Here is an 18,723-nt window from a genome sequence, read left to right as displayed (position 1 = left end):
CTGTTGAAAATGTGAGTAGAGCAGTAAGTGTGACAGTTGAAGAAGCTATTAGAAGACCACTGCTCCTGGAATACTAACATTTTGTAACTGGAAAAGCCTGAACATTCATGGGTTTACTCCATATTGTAATAAATTAGTTAATTTTGTTAGTCAGTATTACATTTTCAGGACATCCCATGCTGAAGATAAAAATGTCTTAGAAGTTACTACTGCAGCTTGAATTCCCATGTGGTAGTGTGCAGCCCTCAGTCCTGTCCTTAATGAAACACATGAGAGAAGATACACTTGAAAGATGTGTACTAATTCACAGCAACAGTCTTTGTGCTCCTTGTCACCAGCAGTTAGTTGTCTTCTGTTGCTCTAAAGAGAGAGACTTGTCATATTCTTTCTTGGTTACTAAATTTGATATGAAATGTCATTTTTCTTGCCTCTCCTTTTTTTTTTTTTTTTTTTTTTTTTTTTTTTTTTTAGTGTTTCTGGATGGGAACAGATTCAAAACATACTGAACATGTTTTCCATATGAAAACACGCAGTCATATTTCAGTGCCATTTTGAAAATGAAAGGCTTTGTTTATGTACTAAACCATTAGCACAGCTGGAAAGAAAACTATGTAGCATTGGGATCTCTAGAGTTCACAACAAAATACTAGTTTTGAAACCCTTAAATAGGGTTCCTCCATGTCTCCAGTCCCATCTTGCCCCCCCATGTCTCGACCCACTCCAGTATTTGAGTTAGGCGTCTTTGAGGTTCAGGGCAATTTACAGCTATTTGGAGTGTATAAACTCAAACTTTGAATAGAAACCTCCTAGGATGACAGAGGGAAAATAAATGTTACAGGTCAGGCCACACTTAATTGTAAATATTTTAATTAATCATTCCATTGTTATATTTCTAACAATTGCCTCTGATTTGTACCTGTTAGAACAACCACCTTGATCATAGGTCGTTCTGTAGCATATATTGGTTAAATTGTTTTCATAATTTACTTAAAACTCATGATGGGTTAATGAATTTGTCCTGATAAAAGTGGAATGTGTCAACACTGTCGGAGTGTTTTGGCACTGTTCAGTCTGTTCCAAAGGCTACCGCTGGAATAAAGACCTGCATAATATAGGTCGTGTTTGCATTCTGCTCTGTTTAGATTCCTAGGATGCTCGTGGAACTCAAGATGTTGCTGGTAGAGCCATATGTGGGAAATTAGTACAAGAGGCTTGCCTGGTACTGTCTCATTCAGCATGCTTATAGTTTAACTGCTGTTTTCAGAATTAAACTAACCAGTGAGGAAGCATTTTGAATGTCTAGCATTCTAAAGCTAGAAATACCACAAGTAAAGTGTTCAGCTCTGAAAGTTTTTAAGCTGGGCTTGCACGTTGCTAAAAATAGGTCTAATGCCTTAGACTGCATAGATGGCTTTAGATTGATAGATATTTCATTTGAATCTTAATACAAATATCAGCAGATGTCTGTGCTTGCAAATAAATCTGAACATATCTCAGTATTATTCTGTCCTTTAAAAACATTTTAGAATGTACTGTAACAATGGGGTTTTTCTTTCTTTTTGAATTTTTTGGGGCTTAATGTGTGTATGTGTATCATGAAAGATGTATTCTTGTTATGGAGATTTCGAATTGCTCAAGCTCTCCAGTGTGGTGTATAGAGATTCTTATCACAGATTTTATTAACAGCATTAAAACAGAGGTGCAAGGAAAATAGGAATGATAATTAAAAAAAAAAAAAGGCAAAGCAAAAAGCAAGTTCTTAAAGTAAGTATTGTTGAGGGTCTAATTTACCTTATCCGGGGAACCTTTTTTTTTTCCTTCAAAGCCTAAAACCTTGTGATTTAAATATGAGCTCATCACATCTGTTGTAAAGAAGTGCTGACCTGTTAAGGTCAAGCAAAATTCCCCCCATCCCAGTGTGTTAACTACTAATACCTAGGGAGGATATATGGTGAAGCAAACTTCTAAGTTCCACTGGTGTGTTATTTCAGTCTGGCTTAGAAAACAGGCTTCGTGCTGGTTTTCTGTACCTTATCTGTATTTCCTTCGTGCAGAAATGCAAAGTGAGGGAGGGAGGGCATAAGGACTCTCAGAAGTATTACTGGTAAGCCAAGTATCATGATTAAACAGGGATATGTCGGACAAGGTGATGGGAAGTGTAAAAAGATAGGATGCCTTTTCCCCCTAGTGTATCTTTAACATTATGACCAATGAATTTGTCAAGTGAAGCAGCATAAGTCTTCTTTGCATATCATTTGAACTGAGAGATTGCTTTGAAGAAGATAAGCAGACTGTTGCCCAGAAGAAATAATGATGCTAATTTATCTTTGCCTGTCCTCATAGCCATAGCAGTGTGTGTCAGTGTTGAAAAGGAAATAGAGAAATAACCGAGCTATAGTTTGCCACCTGTTCAGTGCCGTAGTATTGTTGATGGCATACAGGACTCTGAGAAACATGGCTGGTCTGGAAGTCTTTGTCTCAGAAGTATTTGGGAAAGTTTCCTCTAATATAAGAATAGCTGCCAAACTCTGACAGAAAAGACCCCTTTGACCAATTCTCCTCAGAACAAACAAACCTATTTTGTAGGATTTCTGCTCCATCACCCTCAGAAGTGCATAATCAAGGATGGGAAAGTCTTTTACGTATGTTTACTAGCAACTTCTAACTATCAATATTTACATTCTGGGCATGGGAAACTTGAAGGTCTCTGCCAGATTTTTTTGAGGGAAAGGGAGGATGAGATGTTTTCTTTAATACTGACTAATAGAGTAATTTACCAGAACTAAAAGCCTTTACAAAAATAAAATGTAATCTCTTGCAGTAGGTAACTGATTAATAGTTGAGGTACTCCCATTCACAGTAAAAAAGATCTTTTCTTTGTCTTTTACATCTAGTTACCTGTCTTCTTGTCTAGGATTTTGTTGCTATAGATACATCACTTTCAACAACTTAGATGTGGAAAAAAAAGACCTTCCAAACATGGATTTTAAGCATTTATGCTTTAGCGTCAAAATTCCGATGTGTTTTAGCCTTTGTAGTATGTTTTACAATATATTGATGGCTCAGATCTGTTTTTTTGTTTAATACGTGTACGTCTAGGAATTGGTAGTATAATGTCTGTAAGGTTTTTTTGTTTATAAATTATGAATGGAAGGTTTTTGTCCCTGAATGGAGACATTCATGTGTTAAGACTGTTTGACTGGCGCATGGTATGTTAGGAATACTTACTGATCTACAAGTGAATTGCAGTGGAAGATTTTTCTTTGTCAGGGAGATAAAAGCATTCTAGAGCCCTAGAGTCCAGCCAGTGTCACAGTGCAAGCCTCCAAGCTGCAGCTGTTTGGCTATATAGAGCAGCTGGGGACTTGGGGAAGGCAGGGTGACAGACCCTTGAGGAGCACCACTGCCTCCTGGATAAGTAGGATCAGATCAATGACAGTAAAATATTTCAGTGGTGATACTGTGTTTTACCAAAATTCATATTAAATTAGTAAATAGTAGATGGCTTATACTATGCAGATAGGCAGTCTAAAGAATAATTAAGGTCTTCATATTAATGTGTGTATTTCCAGGTAGTAGAAAAGTTACGTTTATTTTATGTGGCAATTACAAATTACTTTTCTATTTGAGGAACAGTTTTAAGTATTTATTCTTGTTCATTAGAAGAATTCTCTACTTGAAGCAAATGTGTAGAAGGGTGTATGGACTTGGACAAAATGTTAGGTAGCTGGAGGAGTTCCCCCCGAGGGTGGCAGGAAAGGAAAAGCTTCTGTTTAACAAGGAGTGGTGTGGAGCAGGCAGGGTGGCAGCTCTGCAGGGGAGGTTGCTGAGGTGCTTGGAAGGCGAGTGCTCTTTGGTGCTGTGACATTGCTGAGGCCCTTGGTCATTCTTCCCATGAACCTGGTGGGACAGGCCTGCTGCAGCCAGCAGGGGAAGATGGAGACTGGTTTTTGGCCTTTGTTATTCCTGGCTGATTTATCCATTGTCTTGCTTCGTCACCATTTTCTCTACCCACTTGCTGCTCGTGCTCTGAGCCTGAGAGGACAGCCCTGGAACAGCTTATGAAGGACTGGTCCCCAAAGCCAGACTTCGCTGCATTTTGTGCAGGATAATAAAACTGTCTGCAGCCTTTCCTAGGGCTGGGCTCACTTCAGTTCATGAGAATTCAGCTGAAGTACAGGGATGTGACAGGATTGCAAAGATGTCATCCAAAATGCATGACATTTGGAAGCTAGACTGTCAGTGAAAGTCACTAACATCACCTGAATATGAGGATATATTTGTTATGAATGTGTAAAAAAATTGTGTCTATTATATTTTCCAAAGCAGTTACTTTAAAAGAAAATTGAGCATTATATGGGGAATGGACCTATGTTTGTAGAGATACGTTGAAAGCCTTCGCTTCCAGCCCTGGTAATAATGAGAATCAGAGAACATTTTGAGACCTACGTACATGAGACTGTAAGGCTCAAGAAGCTCTGTCAGAACAAGGTATCCCAGCTATGGCACAAGTGAGTGGGTTGTTTGGTTTCTGAATTACCTGAGCTGCAGTGATGTTCCTTTTGGGTCTGGCAGCAGTATGGCAGGGCAGTGTGGCCACTGACCGTCTCCACTGGATGCTAGCTTATGGATCTCTGCTCTATCCTAAACACTGCTACTTGATCCTTCTTTTAAATAGTATCTTTCTTTCCTTCTCCACTGTAATTTGTCTCAGAGTTGACTGTACACAGAATCTATCAGTCCACCTTTCATCTCTCTAAACTGTTGTCATCTGCTGAAGTCCTTCATTGACATTGCACAATGAAGGCATTTACCTTTGGAGTCTGCATGCCTGTCTCTCTTCCACCTGGATAACAAATTTATCTAGTGTATGTATGTTTTGTGTATAAATAAGAAGCTAAACTGTATGATACTCTTCAGGGTACACTGTATGCACATGAGAATCAGAGGCATTTTAGTGCCTAAAAATAAGGGATTTTCTGAAGGTTTTGGAGTATCTGAGGTTGAAGTATAGCTTGGGCATTGATAATGAAAAGAATTCGTTTGAGTGTTTTATCTGAGCTCCCCATTTCATGACATGAAACAAGTTCTTACTAATAGCAGTTATATAATAAACTGCATTCCTCTTTTTTCTTTTTTTTTTTGTGAAACTGTCAGTATTGTCTAAAGTAGGGGAGACAGTTGTGGTTTTAACTGGGCATTTGTATGGTCAGCACTGTCTACTTAGTTTGAAATTGTGTTTTTTTAGGAAGTGTTTCCCAGAGACTTCATGTAGGTAGAACTTGCTGTTACTAGTGTTTTGAGCCTTGCAACTATTAATCCTACACTGATAAAGATTAGAAGGCAAGTTACTTAAAATGGTAGTTCTCACTGGCATTTGGTCTCCTTTAGGTCTATTTATTGCTAGCCGAAGTAGAGTTGAGCTACTGTGAGGAGTTACAGGCTGTGTGTTCACAGAACAGCACCCAGCAGTGTCTGTGTGCAGTTGGCTTTGTTAGGATTTACTGCTTCCATCTCTTCCCTATTTGTATGCAGTGAGCATTTGCAAGTAGTTGCTTACATTTAAAGAATTATGTTTCAAGATACCATTTAAGGCTTTTTTTTTTTTTTTTTAAATCTGCATGTTATATTGTACATGATACAATACAAGGAAAGCACTGGAGATTTAAGAGGATGAGAGGTTTGAGTCAATCACTTGAGCTTCAACTTAGTAATGCAAATCTGGTTTTAAGTGACCTTATTGATGTTTGCTCAAAGTAGCTTCCTTTTGGTACAAATGACTGAGCTTTGTTGCAGTTATTGTACAGGTAATGTACTGTCCCTTTAGGGATTGCCTTTGTATCCCTGATGCAACCTCTCTTTGCTTTAAACAGAGAGTGCCTGCAGGAATGCCTGGAGCTAAGATAGATCTCATGTGCCTCATTTGATCATCTGTCAGCAAAGAAGCGAGAGGATAGGGCGGGGAAAAACATGTGCCCTTTGCTCTGTCGCAGCTCTTGGAAATTTGAGGGGTTGGCAATTGGTGAAGGATGTTCAAGTGGAGAACTTGGTACCAGAGAATGAAGGACATGACAGCGTGTCCCAAGTGGTCCTGGCCGCCTCTGTGATTTCACCTTGAGCAGAGGTGGCAAATGACTGTTCCAAGTTCAGGGTGCGAGGGGCTGGCAGGATTTTGAGCAGCCCTGGTAGGGTGGTGCAAGCAGTGCTGAGCACCCATGTCCCGCAGAGATGGCATTGTGCAACAAACAGTGCCATCTTCTGGGAGGAGTCGGAACGATGACCTTGTGGCCAGCATTACACGTGTTTTTAAAGTGGTGGGGTTGGGTTTTTGTTCGGGTTGGGGGTTTTTTTCTATCTAATAAATGCTTTAAAAATCAAAGTACCAGAAGTCAAAAGACAGTGTTGATGTCTGGTAATGCAAATCCACATCTTGCATCTTTGATTTTTTTACTGGTACAGTTTTTAAGGGAAAATCTTAAGCTGTGTTTCGGAATCTGTTTAAAAGAAGAAAAATTTATCAACTGTTGAGTAGTCTAGAGAAGTAAATCTCAAAAATCAAAGGACTTGATCTGCTTTGTTTGATTAAGTCCACTGTTATTTTAATAAATTTACTTTGTAAAACCTAAATAATTGTGCAACATCTTTCCTAATAGAAAGCAGTAGTGACCTATAGGAAAATGTTAAAGTAAGAATGATTACTTAGACCTATATCTCCTTCTTTTGACCATGTCAAAAGGGTAAAAGTATTTTCTGTCTTAAAATTATTACCCTACAAATAGTTATATTGGGAAATACTTATTGTGGTACAAAATCTGGGATTAGGGTTACTAAAATTATCCCAGCAAGTGGAATGTAATATTCAGCATTTACTGAGAGTCTTTAATGGCATAGATCAATCACCTGAAGGTCTTATTTGGAGGAAGTGTGCAATTTTAGTAACATTAATGGAACTATATGGGAGATGCAGCTGACATTGTGAGGAGGTTTTCTTGTTACACACTTTCAAATAAATAAATACATGAATGCAAACAAAAAGCAAATAACAAAGTATAACTTACGGGGGAAGGGGAAAAGACTAACCACTATATTAAAAAACTCTGTATTGCTAAAATAACTTTGATAAGGTATACCCAGAATGACAAGAATTTATGAACTCTGGATAGGGAAGTAGATTTGGAGTTGGTTTTAATGTGTCGTGATTTCCTAGGTAATTTACCAGCAAAGATGCAACGGAAAAACTGTTTCTTAAAAAAAGAAGATAAAATTATTTTGCATCTAAATTGTAAATCTGTTCTGTGTCACGTTAAGATTGCTAGAATCGGCATATTTTGTATTCCAAAGGGTATATGGGACTATGGTGTCTGACATTTCTGGATGGTTCAGTACTAAACAGTACAATTAATTTCTAGTTAAGATGGTAATTGAATGTGTATTTACTTTTTTAGTATTAATGTCAGCTTGCCCTGTCATACAGTATTTAACATATAAAGAAAATGTTTAACTTTCAGTATATTTGGAATGTTTACTGTGTGGTAATCTTGGTGTTTATGCAAGTCCTCAGTATTACAGTTAGGACTTTCAATTTCTGACATTTGAAAGGAATTCAGTGTTGACCCATCTTACCATGTTGATTTTGAGCTGTTGCTAAAAATCAGCTGCTAAAAGTTACCTTTGCAAGGGGTTATGGCCCTTGAGCATACCTCACAATAAGTACTGTATTTGCTTAGATAAAATTTGAAAACTATTTTTGTCTTGGAGTTTAGTAAATCACTAATCCATAGTTTGGGAGTAAAGTATGTATAACAAGCTGTTATGGAAAATGCTGTTCCAAATATCCAGAAAATATTGTGCGAGTAGATAAGTAAAAATGCAAGAAATCCAGTTTAGCAAAGGAAGAATGCAATGCAGCTCACAGGAAAGCTGCTCTTTTATGCATCTGACTTAGGAATTTCAGCAGTGGCATGCCATACAAGAGGCAAGGTGGTAACCTAACATTAAAGTAGATGTTGACCATCCCTCTTGGGTTTCCTATGTCATAATCACGTTTTCTGCTCGATAGACTGTAGACTAAACAAATGGTAGTATTTCTGGAAAGACAGATCAGAAGATCTCTGGTCTTAAAAATGAAATTATATGGTTAGAAATGTTTTCATTATTAACTGAAAAAGTGAGCATTTCTTAATATTTACGCATCCTGCACAATACCAATGGAGTAGGTAACTTCAGGGAAGTAGTTTTTATTGAAGCAAAACCAAGAGTAGTGTATGCTGTGTAAATAGTAGTTAGATCCTCATCAGAGTACATCTACATGTGCCAGAATTAGGAATTCAGCCTCAGGGCAGTTGTCAATATCCTGTCTGGAAAGCTACTAGAGATTGTTGTTTATTTTTTTGTTTGCTCCACCCCCCAGTAGTCAGTATTGACTACAGTGGAGCAAATTAGAATAAATTGCTGTGCTTAAAATTTGTGATTTCTGTTCTTCCTCTGGCCCAATAATACAATTTTTTAAAAGATACCTTTAGGAGTACATGAAAATGTATTTGAGAAAAAAATTCCTTAAATGATTTCTAGCAAACATAACTTACATTTCATCCTTAATTTTTATAATTTATGTTATGAACCTTTTTCAAAACTCTTTTAAGATATTTGTCAACAAGTCTTAATGGTAGTCAACAGGCAACTTCCACTTAATTTTATGGAAAAGTTGACAAAGCTTGCTGCTTTTGTGACTAATGGAAAGCAGGTATTTTGCTTGGTTAAAACTTGAACAGTTTTATTCTAGGTCACTTACATCTTGTGCACTAGTGAGTTCATAATCCTGACTTTCTTCCCATTTTTTCCTACGCAGGCAGAAGGAGAAGACAGTCTTAAAAAGATGCAGCTGATGGAGCTTGCAATTCTGAATGGCACCTACAGAGATGCCAACATCAAATCACGTAAGCATGTCATAAGCTCAAGGGTCAATGCCATAGAAGTGTTTGCAGGTTTTGAATCTTAAGGCTACCTTTGGAAAATGTACAGTGGCAATTTACGCTGGAGAATGGAAGGCAGTAAGAACCCAACAAAACTGTATAGCTGTTGCAAAAGATTTTTGGGGGAGAAGTTATTTCAGTTTGGGGATTTTTTTAGCTTGTTTCTTGCCCCATTGTTTTTTTACCAGTATGTATGGGTTGAAATATTTACAAATATATGGTATAAAAAACCTCAACCCTTAAGTCGGATTTTTCTATTTTATGGTCATTTTTTCCATAAAGCATATACAGGACAGTTGACTCCTTTGCATTTTTGTTTTTAGAGATTTAATTTTAAAATGTTACAGATGTTCAGGATACGTTTTTCTGTATTATATTCCTTCCTTTCATCTTGCTTGCATGTGTACCCCCAATGTTATGTTTTACCAACAATTCATCAACTGATTTCACAGCTGAGTTCACAGGGATCAGTGATGTAATGAGCCATTTTTACGATTACTTCCATTACATTTGTGTGAAGATGCTTTTGCAAACGCATGTATGCACAAGTTTACACTTGAAAATTAATTACACGCACCTACTAATGAAAGCATATACCTATTCTGTGTGATACAAATTATTTACTTCAGTTGAAAAATCTAATTTCTCCTCCTGAAAATATAGTTGCTGATGCTGTTCAAAAGTACGTTTTTGCTGTAGCTGTGATACAGATGTCAAATGTAAGCACAGTTAAATCAGGCTTTTCACTAAGGACCTACTGATACTTGCAAATTTGTTTCTCCACACAGTCCCCGTTTCAATGTTGAATATGTTTAAAGGTTGGAATGCAGTTAGGTCAATTTGAGAGTGCTTACACCAGTGTAATTATTCTGATTTGAAAAGAGACATAAGCAAGGGCTTTTACCACTACAATGGTAATGGTAAATCTTTCAGCCCTAATGAACACTGTGATATTTAAAGCTAGGTAAGTTTTAAATATATGGTAGTCTCTAAATTATTACAAATTTATGAGTAAAATAGCTTTCAGAATAGCTTAAATTGATGCAAACTTTTGCACAGAAAATTTTTTACTCATTTGAGCAATTTCTTTGTCTGGTCTTTTCCCATTGGTCTGTTGTACCAGTGTAAGTGGGAGGATGGAATTTTTTTATTTAATTTTTGACTAGGTGTTGCCACACTAATACTCACTATTTGATAAGACAGTTTCACTCTTTGTGTTTTGATTTTACTGAAAAGTCGAAGATGTAGAAGCTGTACTGGTTTATTTCTGTTTACGAAAGGAAGTAAAAACATTTGAGTGCCTTTTTTAAATTATCTGAGCATTTTTGTTTAAAAAATAAAAGCAATTTAAAAAATGCACCAGTCTCAAATCTGAGCAACATTTGTCTTTTCAGGACACCTGTAACTTAATTAAATCAATGGAGATCAACAGTAGTGCATAGAAATACATAAATTATAACCCTAGATTATAATATAATAGAAATTATAACCATAAGATTGACTGTTACCAAGCAGATGTGCTAGGGCTTAAGTTGTTCATCTGGTGTGCCAACGAGCTTCAAATAACACTTAATGAAATGTGCTAGCATCACTTCAAAAAACAAACAAAACCACCAGAAACAAACAAAAAACCAAACTAAAACAGAAAAACTGCGTATTTTCTTTAACTTAAGCAAGGCCGTAGTGAACTTCTAATACAAAGGAAGTATCTTATTTGGTGAAATTTGATACGGAAATAAAATTTAAACCTATTTTATTCATGCTAGAGTAGGACAGGACCGATTCATGCTTCTAGGTTATCTTCAACTTCACTGATCCTGGAAATGGGAATTGTGTATATGTTTAAATGCAGTTTTAAGACATATAAAAACTCTAGACTCATACAGCAGCTCTGCATAACTGAATGTCTGTGGACTCTATAGATGCACTAAATTTTGTACTCTGTATTTGATTGTGACAGTATTTTCCTTGTATTTCCTGCATGCATCTCAGTCTCATGCAGTCTTGATAGCATAAATGAAGAAATGTGGTCTAAATGGAGCTTTCGTGCTGTGTAACCTGTTTGAGAAATCTACCTCACTGTTTTACAATGCCTTTTTTATTTTGCATGTTCATACTTAATCACACTGGAAAATGGAAAGCTGTTTGCATTTGAATGGTGTGCTTTGGCACTGTGTGATCAACGCATGTACTAATGATTTCCTTTTATTTTTCTTCTTTCCTACTTTTTCCCTTTTTTCCCATTCTTTCCACGTTTTGTACTGCTATCTCCATACTTTCCTCTGAATTTCTTTGCTTACTGTAGCAGCCCTTGCCTTTTCTCTTGCAGCAACAGCCCAGGCTCCAAGGATTATCACTGGGCCTGCGCCTGTTCTCCCACCAGCTGCCCTGCGTACTCCTACGCCAGCTGGCCCTACCATAATGCCTTTGATCAGACAAATACAAACCGCTGTCATGCCAAACGGAACTCCTCATCCCACCGCTGCAATAGTTCCACCCGGACCTGAGGCCGGCTTAATTTACACACCATATGAATACCCCTACACGCTGGCACCAGCTACATCAATCCTTGAGTACCCTATTGAACCTAGTGGTGTATTAGGTAAGATCTTCGCATGTGGATGACTGGAGAATGCATTGCTTATGCTTCTGTTGTGTTTGCGAGGTAGAGGTTCATGGTGCTCAAAGAAAAAAATCTGAAGCAACAAACTTATCTCAGGTATATCAAAACTGCCTAGGAGAGCTGCTCAAATGGTGTGCAGCTCTTAAACATTTTAAATGTATTTGGCATTCCTGAATGTGTGTGCTTAGTTTATATTAATAAATTTACCGAAAATAAAATCTTCATGTTTGTATGATATTAGATGGTAGATACATAGGCAGGGGAAAAAACCAGTTAAATACAAGTTGATGTCTATTACATGTCATCTGGGCTCCCATGAATAACAGATTAGTTTGTATTCTCTTTAACATAAATTAACATCCAGCAATTTCTGGAAGAGAGGACTTGTTATTTTGCTATATTGTATTAGTAGCAAAACTGGAGGGAGTGGAAAAGTCTTCGTTCAGTTGGAGTTTTTGTTTCTTTATTTAGTACGCAACTGATAAATCTCTCCTTGGTGTCAGAAAGCTCTAAATCATACCGTGAGCAGAAAATTATTTCGGTGAATGAATATAAAGCAAACCAAGTTCTGACCAAAGGACGATAAAACTAGCAGCTTTACTGATGGCTTCTTTTATATACATTGCATTGAAATGTCCCATCATGCCTAATATTTCAGACCACTGACTTGGTGTGTGAAGGCAAGAATGATAAAGCAGCCGTGACAATTCAGTTAACTGGCCAATATGGAACAGGCAGTTCCAGTAGTTTCTTCCTTCCCTACCCTCTACAGAATCTAAATAATCTTTTCTCTCCAGTTTGTTCTGAATTGCGTATGACCTTGGTGCTGCATAATGTTGATTTTATAGGACTTTGATCTTTGTTCAGCGGCAGTTATTGATTTACACAAATTCTAAACATCTCTAATGAACACTGGACAATAAGGTTAAAAGTCAATATTTTGTTGAAAGTATTGCAAAAATCAGTGTTTCATGTGACAAATACTTGGTGAGTTATCTGTATGTGTGCATGTTTCCACATCATGTACAGTAAAAAAGAAAATGTATTTCAGACTTCTGTCTTGCAGGATTAGTGAATCAATACCAAAAATTCTAGTAGGACAAAAGTATGCACTACATCTGTCAGTTTATGGTTGTTGTCAGTTAACTGATAGCCAAGTTCAGTGAGCATATGATAACATTATCATTTATTAATTTCCCACAAATATGTAAATATTCTCCCTAGCTCCTCTACCCCCAGTCTGTGAGTGCATCCTGGGCTAAAGTCAAGTCACAGTTAGAGAGTTCATCAAAGTAGCTATCAGCTCTTAGTGGTAAACCCCTCTCCTGAATTCAGTTAATAGCAAGTAAATAAAAACATAATTCCAAAGTTTATTACAAAGCAGGGAACTTCGATTTCTCACAGGATTTTCTATAAAGAGATAGGAGGGAAAAATAAAAATTACTTCTAAAATGGCATCTGAAACCACTGTATACTCCTGGGCTTAACTGTGTGAGGTGTATTGCCCAAAACAGACCTCATCAAGAAGATGTTATTTAAAAAAGGAAAAGGGGGCAGGGAAAAAAACCCCCACACTCCCACTTAAGCTGCCTAGAATCAGTAACTCTTAATACATCTGCTCTATTCTCTGAGCAATTGTATAGAGTTAATTGTATTAAATTTGGGGTTGAGTTTATTTTGTTATATGCTCATTCTCATTTATAGTATTTTTTCCATTTTTGTGGTGGACCTTTAAGATGTTTTAAAATAATTCTGTTAAAAATGGCAGAGAAATGCATCCCTATCAATATTTTTCGGGATGTTGGTGTTGAGATCAACTTTTAGTTGGTGACTAACTTTCAATTCCCTTCCTTTTATCTTCAGGTATGGCTTTCCCAACGAAAGGCTAAGAATTCAAGAACGGTCTTAACTGATCCTTCATCAGATCTGAATTTTAACAAATGCTTAGTTTCAGCAGCCTTGAAAAAAGCTTGGCCTAGCAGTCAGTGACTTACTTGCACTTTTTTGCACATAGATTTAAAATAAAATAGTGCTATTAATTTGGATTAGGTCCTATTATTACAGAGTAGCTGTAATTTATGAGTGTATAGTAGTATACTGACTGCTAAGTGTTCTATATAGTGTTTGCTTTACTAATCACCTAATTCATTGCAGTTCATACTTATTGACTTAAAGTTTAAAATCACAATCTGTAGGCTTGAAGAATTGCTTTAAAACTTTTTTTTGTGGTAGAACTGGAAGTGATCTTAAGGTTAGCAAATAATTGTCAGTATTAAAGATGGCATTATTTAAAATAGTCCTGCTGCAAGAAAGGCACTTCAGTGAATATGTGACTAGTAAAGCTTAAATGTGCTTGGGTCTAATAGATTTCATGAAATACTGTAATTTTGGGATTGTAAATGAATGGATTAAACAGGTTAAGGCCAGGATGTTTAAAATAAATGCAATATTAATCTGCACAGATAAACTCCTTTTTAAGATTAAGATTTGAAACTACTGTGCCTTAACTTGTTGCTTTTCTTAAAATGAACTTTTGTAGTTAATGATCATTTAAATCCATTTTGATAAACCTGCTGTTAATGTTTTCTGTGAATGTTTTCTAACTTTGTCTTGGTAATTGCAATTTAACTAGGTGCGGTGGCTACTAAAGTTCGAAGGCACGATATGCGTGTCCATCCTTACCAAAGGATTGTGACCGCAGACCGAGGTTAGTTTAGTTCTGCAGTTCTTGTTTGTAAGAAGTGCTTTGAGTGTACATGAGATTTGCAACACCACAGCTGGTTAACCAAATACCCTATCTTGACCCATTCGTGATTTTTCTCAAAAACCTGGACAGTTAATATTTTAAAGCTTTGGGAATGCTTGTGGTTTAAAAAAAAATTTCTAAACTTAGCTTTCCCGGCTCAATTTAAAGACCTATACTTTGATATATTTAACAGAAATTCTATAACTGATTCAGTTTTAAGAATGAAACATCTATCTGCATCAGGAAACGCTATGAAATCAGTGCTGCAAGAATTAATTTGGTCATGTTCCCCACTTCCACCCTCCCCCCCCCCCCCAAGTTCGTTCTTTTAATTGGTGTGGAAATATCAGATTGGTGTTGCAAAATAAAATGAATGGATGGTTGCTTAATGAGAAAGAAGTAAAGGAATAAATGCCTCCTGTCTGTGTTTGGAGAAATCTGAAGATTTAGATTCCTTTTTTTCCAATAAACTTTTGAGCCACTGTACTGTATATTATGAGGAGGATGCATGTTCTCAGATACCTAACTGAATTCAGAAAGGTAAGGGCTGTGAAGATAACTTCAAAAGTTGTTTGAGTTTGAATTAGTATGGGTTAGGGGAAGGGAGGTTGGTTTGTTTTTTGGTTTTGTTTTGTTGGTTTGTTTTTTTTTTTTTTTTCCAAAATCTATTTCTTGGTATTTGCCTTTTGCTGCTAAAATGTGTAACCTGAAGGAGAAACAACTTTTGAAGACCTGTTGGTGAGATGACATCCAATATTTGGGCATCTCTCTTTAACCCTTGAATGGAAAGTAAATCTTCATTTTTCTCCTGTTTATCAAGTGTCATGCCTTTGGACCCCTGAATGAAGTGTTTAAGCTTATTGAGAAAACTGATATTTTCGGTTTATTGACATTGGCTAGGAAGCAGTGTGGGGGATGAGTTCTTACCCCATCCCTGCTGCTGACTCACTGTGGGTTTCAGCAAGTCATTTAATCTCTCTGTGTATGGTTTCCCATTGGTCAAATAAGGATAATAATACTTCCCTACCTCACAGGGGTGTTGTGGGGGTTCTTGTTCTGTACAGGGCTTTGAGGATGCAAAGCATTATGCGCCAAGTATTATTATTCTACTCTCATCCAGATCAATGTTGTGCAGGTTTCCATGATACTGTAATATTCAAAAGCCAAATTCCAGTGACAGATCTGACATCTCTTAACATTGACTACACTTCACTTCTCACAACCTTCCTTGCATAAATTAGCTACAAGAGAGAATACAAATTCTGGTCAATACAGTAAAAAGGGCCCTCCTGGATATTTGCTATATTTATGTTACACTTTTATCTTTCATATGATTTTAGGCTTTACAGAAAGTGTGAAGCTGATAGAAGACACTACTTCAGTTTTCTATGAGATTGTTTTATATCACTGCACACTATTTGCAGCCCATTGGCTTGTTCTCATTTCTTAAGAACACTTCAGTGGGGCTACAGGACATAATCAGTTGAAGGTCATAGCCCATGTTTACAAAAAAAAAAAAAAAGAGGAAATAGGTTCTAATCTTTGCTATTTTTTTTTTTTCTATCTCAGTCAAGACTAATAGGTTGTAAGGATTTGGTTGTCTTTGAAAGTTTGACCTGATGTTGCAAAAATCAGTTTTTTGCTAATGGTCTTTCATGATCTGCAATGGTAGTTTCATGTGACAGATGTGCCTACCTTTTTGTGTAATTAGATATTTACCCGAGAGAACTAGTAAATACACTGATAAAGTGGGGATAGAGATGTTTTCATGGAGAAAATACCAATTTGTAGTTTATCATTGTAATGTTTGCTCAACATAGATTTTAAGTATTTTTTGAAGGGCCTAGATGTTTCATCTGGGTCACTTAAAAGTAATTTAAATTAATTATTGGTATAATTTCACCTTCTTTTAAAATGCAGCAATTTTCTCATAGAACAGCATTCATCTCTAGCGATATTGGAAACCCACTGTCTTAAATAGAGAAATAAATACACGTCTTTTTCCTGTGGAATAAGTCATGCATACCTCTGTCTTAGGAAAACCATGCTGATATTTCAGGAGAACATTATTTTGAAGTCTTGTCTAAATAATCCAAATGTGTATGAAGAGACTTACACAAAGTTAATTTTACAACTGAACGTCATTGTATTTTGAATTTTAAATCCTAGGTTATCACTGCACAGATCTAAAAGTTCCACAAAAGGTTTTGGAGATAACTTTGTTAAGCAATAAAAATTTCTTTTAATATACTAAAATTACATTGTAGAATTAAAATCCTATCAGTAGTTGCTATATTCACCTATATGGTTGTTCTATCACCAAGATACTTCTATAGCTATGGCCATGAAAAGCAATGTCAGCAAACCGAAATACTTTTTTTTTACGTAGTTAAATGTCACTAAATCTATCTTTGCATTCATTGGGTCTAAAGTTGTTTTTTGTTTTTTTTTTTTTAATTCTAAATTGACTCTCAGATGACTTTGTAGTACTACTGCATTCACTTTTTAAGTAGTTCTTATTCTTTGCATAGTTTTGGTTTTTTGTTGGGGTTTGGGTTTTTTTTCCAGAGATAAGCACTGCATTTAAAGCAAGAATCCCCCAAATATGTAAATGTTTTACAACTAAGCATGTAGAATTGGTGAAGGGTTTGAAAATATAGCTCGTTTTAACTCAGAATAAACCCCCAGTTTATAAATAATACAAAATCAAATTTGATTCATATAACAGAGAGACTGACTGATTTAATTGTAATAAACTGTAAATGGTGTTGCACAGTTGACAAACCTGTGTGTACTGTAGAAGGCCAGAGACTTGGCAGAGGATGTATCACAGGTGTACTGCTATTTTTAAAGGTAGCTTGCTTTGATTTTAAACTCCACAAGAAATATTAATGCTGAGAATTTTCTCAAATTTTTTATCCAAACCAATTTTCACATAATTTATATATAAATTTTAATACCTTTTAATCAAAATTGTAATGAGTATCAAAATGCTTTAAGAGTCTGTTTCTAGTATACCTGTAAAGTGGTAAGATTGTGCCACATAAAATATTTATTTTTATTTTTTCTTCTTTTTGAAACAGCTGTTTTAATTTAAACAAATCCCACTTAGCATGATTCTGAAAAAAAATTCAGGGAGCGTTTGGTCTCATTTATGTTACAGTAGTAATTTTTTGTAGTGTTATAAACTGTATCCTAAATGATAGGCCACTTTTATTATGTGAAAGTAAATGAATCCACAAGAAACATTGTTAAATCGATGGTATCTGTGAATATTACACCTACTGGACTTCATTTTATGTAATGGCACAAATCTGACTTTGCACTGAATACCTTTCTCACTTTCATCTCCTCTGCCTTAGTCAAAATGGCAACAGTACAGAAACTTTTATCAACCTCAGAATATATTAGCTCTAATTAAGCTGTTGAATGAGTCTTAAAAAAAAAATAAAAAAAATCATACTACTGTTAAGTGGACCAAGTTTGGTGAAGGAGAATGCGAGAGAATGAATAAAGAAGGAATAGCTCAAGAACATTGGGAATGATAACTTTCCACTTGAGAACTTTTTTGTGTTTTACTGTAATTTGTTTGTGGTTTTGGGTTTTATTTTTTTGTTTTGTTTTGTTGGTTTTTTCTTTTTTCCTTTTTTTTGCAAAAGAAAATAGTATTTACAGGTGGCTTCTTTTAAAATATAAAAATATAAAGCAGGAATGTATATGAAATGTCAGATTTTATTGTATTTGCAGAGTATTAGCTTTGAAAATGAATAAAGAGAGCTGTTTGTAGTTTTAAAATGCCTTATTAGTATCAATTAGATATTTTCTCTATTTTTTCATGTACTTAGAGCTTTTTAAGTATAGACTTTAAAATGGCAGGACTTCTACAGTGTTTACATGCAAGTGCATTTTATAAGTGTCCTATATGTGTAAAATAGTATTTCGAACGGGAAAATGCTGGCTATAGTAGCAGGCTGAGCGTTTTCCTGGTTTCCACGATGATGCCTACGTTGCTAGACTACAGTTTAGTATTGCTTTGTATCATGAGGCCAAGAAATTCCGTGTTGTTTGTAAATAGAATAAATGAAAGGCAATAAAAAATTTATTGAACAAAAACCCTTTGTTTGGCCCATAGTTTGTTGAACCAAATTGTTTCTCTAAATCCAGAATTCCTGAGATGACTCCATTCTTTTAACAACCAGTTATTAATAATCACATCCATCATTAATAGTTGCTTTAATGCTTGCACCTGGGGAGGTACTAATGCTTAATAGCAGTCAGATACTGATGCTGTGCACTGACTGTTGTTCCAGAAATCTTCTACCCAGTTCAAAAACTGTTCATCGTTTTTTGTTTTCCAATTTCCTTCATCGACTGCTACTAAC

The 18,723-nt window shown here is 35.9% G+C and overlaps 1 protein-coding gene across 14 annotated transcripts in view; it reads left to right on the top strand.

The window, feature by feature from the left end:
- The window catches only part of QKI (QKI, KH domain containing RNA binding), a 157,571-nt gene that overhangs the window by 126,948 nt on the left and 11,900 nt on the right, over positions 1-18,723 (top strand). For 6 of the 14 annotated variants that reach the window (XM_048297837.1, XM_048297840.1, XM_048297844.1 and 3 more), the window contains 3 exons: positions 8,849-8,936; positions 11,278-11,574; positions 14,228-14,302. In XM_048297837.1, coding sequence (XP_048153794.1) covers positions 8,849-8,936; positions 11,278-11,574; positions 14,228-14,302 — 460 coding nt within the window. Of the gene's footprint in view, positions 1-8,848; positions 8,937-11,277; positions 11,575-12,898; positions 12,905-13,458; positions 18,455-18,723 lie in introns of those variants that run through there. The other 8 variants (XM_048297841.1, XM_048297845.1, XM_048297846.1 and 5 more) reach the window with 6 other exon arrangements.

Source organism: Corvus hawaiiensis, chromosome 3 (genome assembly GCF_020740725.1).
Source record: "Corvus hawaiiensis isolate bCorHaw1 chromosome 3, bCorHaw1.pri.cur, whole genome shotgun sequence".
In the NCBI taxonomy this organism is placed as follows: Eukaryota; Metazoa; Chordata; class Aves; order Passeriformes; family Corvidae; genus Corvus; species Corvus hawaiiensis.
This window is presented reverse-complemented; position numbering and strand designations above follow the sequence as displayed.